Genomic DNA, 8255 nt, shown 5'->3' on the forward strand with positions numbered 1-8255 from the left:
GAATGGTTAAACAATCCAAAATGAATCCACTCCTCACGATGCTCCTATAAATTTCTAGGGGATCCTAAAAAGAACCAGAGATTTTCAATCGAAGAAATTCCTCGTAAAATCCGCAATGAATCCAATAGAAAATTCTCGAAAATTCCAAAAACGCAATTTTTCTCTTAATTAGTTCTGAAAAGAACCAGAGAATCGAATTCTTTCAAATAACTCCAGTAGAAGCTATCCAAATAAACTCCAGTAGACATCTGCTTCAAATAATCGTGAATAACAGCCAACAAATCTCAATATTCAGCCAGGAATCGCAATAATCGCTTGTAGAATGCTTTTCAATATTATTAGGAGTGATTAATTTTGGGAAAAAAAGTTTTTGGCTTTCTACTACTCCATCTTGATACAAAAAAAGGATGGGGGAATCTTCCAAAAAAAGGAAGGAAGTAATCAATTTGAAAATAAGTAACTCTGTACATGGATGTGTAGATCATGCAAAGAAGTAACTTTCAGAAACAAACTGAAAAAAAGTCCTCCTGAAACAGCTAATTTTATATAAACATTGAATTACACGAAACAAAAAAATCCTTTCGAAACAAATACTTCTATATGAACACTGAATTATACAGAAGATACTTTTCTCTACTCAGTTTGTATTTCAAACATTCGTTGTGGAATAAAAATCAGATATCATTCACATGAGTTCTACTTTAAATGAATGGTAACAAATTGCACTTGCATGGAACACTATCATCCTCACTGGTATACATCGATGTTTCACCTTAAGACACTTGTCCTAAGGCTCTTCACTACCAAATTAGATAACATAATAGAAAATACACATCATGAATTACGATTTTTAAAGTCACGGAATAAGCTTGATCTGCTTATGTCATCGATGACATCGTAATGACATTCATTCACTTATTTGATGACATATGTCATGTTCAATGGCAATGTTCGGAATTTGCAAAAATTTTTGCCATAAATTTTGATTCCTTTTTTGGGTAGCATTCAACGATCTGAATCGAAAATTTTAACATCATTTTTGATATTCTCATTAATTCTGGCTGTGAAATACGTTTGAAAAATTCAATATTTTTTCAACACAAATCTTTTCACGTTAGAGACATGATCAAGGTGTCAAACGAAAGCTAATTAAAAGACCTATCGATGCTTCTTAGAGGAAAGCAGGATATCCCTGTCTAAATAACTGAAAAAGCCATTTTCCACAAAATCAGTTTTTCCCCTATTTAAATGTCAACGTTTTTTCCGAAATAATTCTGTAATTTTTTATTCACGATACAAAACCTACTGCTACAATACCAGTCAAAGTGGTAGTTTCAAGTAGGAACTGAAAAAACAGTCTTATGGTTGTCCTATATAAAAAGTTTACAACTTGTACGAATGTTTGGAGAATAATGTGTTAGGCATTGATGTGTTAACATAATTGGCAAATGAAACTTGGTTCTCCTAACAATTTGTCTCGTAGTCTTTGTGGAGTTCTGCTATTGTCCTACGTCCGTCAATGTATAGCCTTGAAGAATTAGCCCGTGTGTAATGGCTTTCTGTCTTGGGAATTCCATCTTTATGGATCCGATCCAGTTTCTTTTGATTACCATGTTTTCCTCTTGAATCTTATTGTAGAAGAACGGAGGCCTATTGATTTCTTTCTTGATTTCAGTAATTCCTAAGGTATTTTTAAAAAACACAAACACGAATTCGTTGGTCACCTTGGTGAGAATAAAATGGGTTTCTTTCGGCTCCAACACGGATGTACCTATATTGAGGTTGAACTATCTCCATAGAATCGGCTAAGTACTGCCTTGGCTTTCCTACGTCGTCTTAATCCGAAAATTCTGAATTTTAAAATTTTGGACGAACATTCTAGCTTCCAGTTCTCCCCATAACATGGCTTTATATTTCTTCTCTCTCGATACTTCAAATTTTTTTTTATTTGACGACGATTTATAACTATAGGGTTTTCCACTGTTCCTTGTCTTTTTTCAAGTTTTTTTCCACTTTCCAACGTTGAGTATCCTTTTCATCCTCTTCCATTCAGGACTTGTCAAAATAGTTATGTCACTTGTGGAATGTATTTATGAGCAAAGAAGAGCCATGATAAGATAATAAATTGAAGGAACCAGCAATCTTAGCTAATGACTTGCTGGTACTATGAGTGGAATCATTACTTCCAATTTCGTCTGAGCTGCTATCATTATTTTCTTCGCTTTTTTCTGATTGATGAAGTCTGTCGTCACAGTACTTACGTTGAACTTCTACAGGTGTAGAAAGTTTTTTGACGGATGGAAAATCTTGTGGTAAACTCTGAGGGCCGATATGCTTCCAGTTTTCTGCGTCCCCTAATATAAAAGTATGGATTATAAATGAATCTGAATAAATGAAATCACAAAAGTACACACGTCATATTTGTACATCATCAGGAGTAGAAATTTCAGCGGTTGGCGTGAGATCTGGCAGAATCTGACTAGGAACTTGTTTCGGATTTCCATCTCTGATTGAAGAAATAAAATGAATAATGGCCCACACACACAAAAAAACAAATAAAACTCAAATTTGTACGAGGTTAAAGGACAAAAACTCCTTTTTCCTTCTCAACTAAATACACCAATGACCTCCCTCGACTGGTGGGTTGGTCATTACTGCAGAAAATAAACAACTGTTTCATAATTCAATGATAATATCAAATAACAAAATTATATCTGGCTTCATAATTATCGACTAGAACGTCTCAAACATCAATGATTCGAATTTAAGTTCAAGTACTGTTTTCTTCAAGGACGTTATGTTTTGTTTTACGTCAAGGCCAACTTAGATTGGTTTATCTGTAAAATAGACAAATTGAAACTGGAAAATACTGGATTGTTGGCTGCAAGAATGTCATGCTCAAGAATAACACGGCTGGTTCTCAGAATCTACAGTGAAGCTACATTCCAAAATATGACTTTGTTGAAGAAAAAAGTAGGTATGCCATATTATGATTCGCCTTTTCTTGATAAGCGTTACAAAAACACATTATGTCACTCTTGCCGAAACGCATGTTACCTTTCCTCAACTGGACTAGAACACAACTGAGATTACACCGTCTTGATAACAAACAAATTGGAAGAGTGGGGAGTGAAAGAAATTTTCTTCTCGTCATAGAAAGCTCTCTTCCGGACTGTAATTGTAGTGAAGAAATGTCGATATACCAGTTGAGAGAGCTTTCAAAAACGAACTTTTTTCATATGCAAACTAAAAAATCGCCAGAAATTCATCTCTCTCAACTACGTACACGCTAGATTCTTTGAAATGCCTGCCTACCTTCCAGGCTAATACCACACTGGATATTGAATTATATCCGATGGATATTTATGCAAGATACCTCACAGAGGTTAGTCTTGCAGTTTTTTCCCGTTCATCCAACAGCAGAACCATACAGAAATTATTCGAGTGGGTCATCTACAGACCGGTTTCGAGGTATTACGTCTCATCAGTGCAGGAAAGATCCGACTCAATATTTCAAGATTTCATTTTGAAACATTTATGTTCTAATACCTACGTATCTCTTCGCGATACAGTCTTCAATCACGGTTTGATAAAATATAGTATATATCGTATTTTATGCTACATTATGATCTGAATAATTCATTGACAGATTTCCAATAGACGTGAATTCCTAGCAATTGAGAAAATAAAAATTGCGAAGTGGACATATATGGTTGCCTGTGGTTTGTTTCCCGGAGGAAAACGTCATGAATTAGAACGACATCACACTAGTTCAAGCTTGGAAACATTACTTGGTTTCGCAACAGAAATGTTCAGGAAAGTCCAGCAGGTCAACAGAAATCAGCAGCAACAATGCAAATTGAGAATTGGTGAGTATAATGGGTTTTTTTTGTGAAAGAAAATTTTACAATACTTCAATTTATTTTTTTTTATTAGTCAGTGGGCTATGCTTTAAGACAGGCAGTTAACAAATGTAAAGAAATAAACTTCAAATATTTAAGCCAGTCTCAGATATACCTACACTTCAGGTTGAATGGACTGACGCCTATCAGAAAACAACTACTCCACTGGCTAATACCACCAACGGCATCGGATTATATCCGACAGGCGTCAGTGCAGAAATCTTCACTGAAAATTTCTTGCATATAATAATAAATGTTTCTATTGTTTACAACTAATAAGGTTCAACAGTTAATGATCAGTATGGATAAAAATATGAATAAGTTAGAAACAAAAGGCAAAATGATGGCTAAGGAGCCCGAAACCGGTCTGCAAGTGTGCTTGTTACAAAATTGAAAGTCGACTATTTCAGTTGTATTGCCAATTGCATATGCAGAAAATTTTTTGTGAAGATTCCTGCACTGACGCCTGTCAGATATAATCCAATGCCGTTCGTGGCATAAGCCAATGGAGTAGTTGTTTTCTGATAGGCGTCACTCCATTCAGCCTACTTTGTAGGTATATCCGAGACTGGCTTGAACATTTGAAGTTCATTTTTTTAGATTTACTTCAATTTATGGCTGGGCCAGGTTGAGAAAATAATGAAATACTGGGAGTCATATATTTTGTGTATGATGTAATTGGCGGATAATTGATGAAAATTCATAATGAGTTCAAGTAACATTTTCCTGTGAGATTTTCACTGACCGCTTTACAAAACTGCAATACCTATTTCACAACACGATAGCTTCCTCAGGCGTTGACATATCAATTGAAATGGTATCTAATGAGAACTTTATACAGGGTGGGAGAGCGAAAACGAAACAAATCAAATATCTTCAAAACACATATTTTCTGAAAAAAATGCAAAAACACGTCGATTCGTAATCGGAGGGGGACATCTTCCTATCATAACCTAAACTGTCCCCCACCCCTCGGTCACTATCTCCCAAAAAATTTGAATTGGAAAAGTGATAAATCATTAAAAAGGTGAATTCATGAGGAATTCGGCTTTGTCAATTTTCGCTGTCGGACTTTCTATTTTGGCGCCCTCTTGCGGAAAGAAATTGTTCCGTATTCCAAATTATGATACTTCAATCCAGCGATCCCCATCTACTGTTGACAACTCTAGAACCAATATGCTGGAATGTGCTGGTGCACCATCGTGTATAAGCCACATTGCATTTCTTGTGACCAATGGTACATTCTCCAGAAATTGAAGTGTCACCTAAAATTCCCACCCAAACGTTTAACGAGAACTGATGTTCAAAGCAATCTTCAAGCACCTCATGTGGATTTTCTTCAGCCCAAACAGTTATTGTGGATATTCCTTATGGCATTTCTTGAGAAACTAGCTGATTAGATTTTCATTACTTGGTAGGTCGACTAAGAGAGGAATCGGGCCCTGTAACACAAAGAAAGGTCTTGAAAGGCACTAGGCATCATCAAAAATGACCTTCAACGGAATGGTTACTCCAGAGTGATGGTAAAACAGGCTTTAGCTAGAAAAAAGCCGCCGCCGAAGAGAAGCCGCCACAGCCAGTACCTGTACCCCCCTACATCAGAGGATTGGCGGAAAGGATGAGAAGGATTGGGTCCAAGTATAACATTGGAACCTGTTTCAGATCTGGCTTCATATCCGGAAACACTATCCGAAGCAGCCTCACGAAAACCAGACCACCAAACGCGGACTGCGATTCCAAGAATTGCATTTACCGGATACCTTGCGAGTACGGAGGATCATACATCGGTGAAACTAAAAAGCCGTTGAGAGTTCGCATTGCTGAGCACAAGAATAACACACAGCGAGGAGAAATCAGCAAATCTGGAACAGCAGAGTATGTTTGGACTCATCAACATAACATCAAGTGGGCTCAAGCTGATATCATCCACAAGGAGAAACACTGGTTTAGGAGAAAATTCAAAGCAGCTGCATATGTGTTCTTCAACAACGCATTTACCCAAGCTAGCGTAGGTATACGTAGCATATGGAAACCTCTGATCAAGCGGAAAATGACCAACTCCCGCCAAACAGTCATCTCTCGCTAAAACCAATGAAGCGAAGAGAGGGAAGAGGGAATAGGTGAAAGCACTTGAATGATCTATAAATAGCCAGATCTCGGAGGAATAAGTCCAGTTATCACCCGAAGATGATTGTGGATACTAACAATTGGAACGTCGTGACGTAACTTGGTTTGGAATTTTTTATTTTCATTCCTTGTTGATGATACTTTTTTTTATTTTCATCTCGTATTATTATTTCAATTTTTTTGGTTGCTGCTTGTATGTTATTTCTTTGTAACTTCAGTTTTTTGTTTAATAAAATTATTATTTCTCGGTTAATCTTTTTATTTTTCACAGATACTTTCAGGGATTTCAAATCAATTCATATTATATTAGACAATGGAAGTCCAAACTGATGAAATACACCCTGAAAAAATCATGTACACCCCAAATACAGGAAATGAATATCATTAATAAATACAATGAGTGGAATCGGAGGGCTATACAATTCAAGTGGTTTTAGAGAGTTGTTGGCAGGAGAGCTAGGAAAAGCTGTATTTCAAATTTAAAATAATAAAATATATTGATAGGCGAATGATAGGCAGAGGTGAACAGTATTAATTTCAGAAACGAATTGGGTTTCTTTATAAATGATATGTCAAATCAGTTTCTAATTTTCTTCTTAAGAAGCTTCCTAAACTAGTGCGATTTAAAAACATCATCAAAAATTTTTATCAAGTATCAAAATTTCGTTCAACTCGTATATGAAAAGTTTCAATAACTAAAGGGGCGATAGTTTCCCACTCCTACTCCATTTGAGAATATTCGACGTGAATAATAGTGATTCATTCACTTTTTCAATTGGTAGCATTTATAAAGAATCTGATGAACTACCTTTTTCCAGGAATTTGTCAAGGACCAATAGTTGCTGGAGTGGTAGGTGCAAAGAAACCTTTGTACGATATTTGGGGTGATCCTGTGAATATGGCCTCTAGAATGGACAGCACCGGTGAACCAAATCGTATCCAAGTCATGGAGTCTACTGCTGAGATCATCAGTAATCTTGGATATGCTTGTGATTATCGTGGTGAAATTCAAGTGAGAGGCAGAAAAGAGTTGGTGAAAACTTATTTTGTCAAACTAAGCAGTGACTATAATATTATGAAGATACCATTTCAATAAAAGTAAAATACATCTGTTTTTCATTAATTACCATGATATATCAGTAAACAAAAGGATCCAAATAAAGGAAGAAAACAATCACCTAGTAATTATAATAATTTTTATTGCAATACGAACAACAGTGGATAGAACAAAGATCTAACTTTCAAGAAGTTGAAGGTACAGATTATACCAATGGTAAAATTTTCAAATTGAATTACATTGATGTTTCATCATCAACAAGTTACAGTTGAAAATTATATATACATGATGAACAGCATTCACATATATATTTTTACTGAAAATTTTCTTGAGAAATTTCAACTTAGCCAGCACTTAAATGAATAGATGGAACACATGTTGAAATATTTTTTCACAAAGGTGACAAGACCCAAGAAGTAGAACGGGGGCACTGTTAAAATGTAAAGTCTACAAAAAATCTCACAGAATATAATACCATATGAAATCAGTGATTGTAAATGGGAAAAATGATATTTTCTCAGACCACAAACGGGGACTTGATCCCTCAAGTGTTGTATCACACCACAAATAAAGCTCAATCTGTTATTCAATAAGTTAATATGGGTTTGTCAACTGAGGATTGCATTCATCAAAGATGTAGGAATAGATTAATTCTTAAAAGTAAAATTTGTTCTGGGTATTATACAGTAAGAGTTAGTTCAATAAATTCGGGTATCAAAGCTGCCAGAACCGTGTATTACGTCCTCGTTGAATCCCACCTACGTTATGGAATACCGTTTTGGAGAGTATGGAATTCATCAGTACTTCTGTCTGTATTAGTACTGCAGAAACGGGCTATCACGTATATGTGTAAGATTGAACCTCGTGATTCGTGCAGACACAAATTCTTTGAGCAAAAGAATTGAACAGTGATTGCTTTGTTCATTTCGAAATCGGTTTGCCTCATTTACAAAAATATGTCCCTATTTGAGGCTTCATGCCATTCTTATAGCACCCGTGTCAGAGCGTTAAAATTACCAATTCCTTTAACATATTCGGTCAGGAATTCTATTCATTACAATGGGATCATAAAGTTTAATTACTTGCTCTCAGGCAAATTTGACCAACAAAATGTTTAGAATGAGAGTAAAAACATTTTTGGCTGATACACCTTATTATAATTTGCAAGA

At 35.6% G+C, this 8255-nt stretch overlaps 1 protein-coding gene across 4 annotated transcripts in view; it reads left to right on the top strand.

Annotated features, from left to right (window-relative positions):
• LOC111514735 (adenylate cyclase type 2) overlaps window positions 1-7137 on the top strand; it is a 77365-nt gene extending 70228 nt beyond the window's left edge. For all 4 annotated transcript variants that reach the window (XM_074186642.1, XM_074186643.1, XM_074186641.1 and 1 more), the window contains 2 exons: window positions 3650-3869; window positions 6848-7137. In XM_074186642.1, the coding sequence (XP_074042743.1) occupies window positions 3650-3869; window positions 6848-7125 (498 nt within the window). In that variant the 3' untranslated portion in view covers window positions 7126-7137. The remainder of the gene's footprint in view (window positions 1-3649; window positions 3870-6847) is intronic.
• Window positions 7138-8255: the final 1118 nt, after the last annotated feature.

Source organism: Leptinotarsa decemlineata, unplaced genomic scaffold (assembly GCF_025532065.1).
Source record: "Leptinotarsa decemlineata unplaced genomic scaffold, Ldec_3_MD MMD2_P_RNA_scaffold_4, whole genome shotgun sequence".
Classification (NCBI taxonomy): domain Eukaryota; kingdom Metazoa; phylum Arthropoda; class Insecta; order Coleoptera; family Chrysomelidae; genus Leptinotarsa; species Leptinotarsa decemlineata.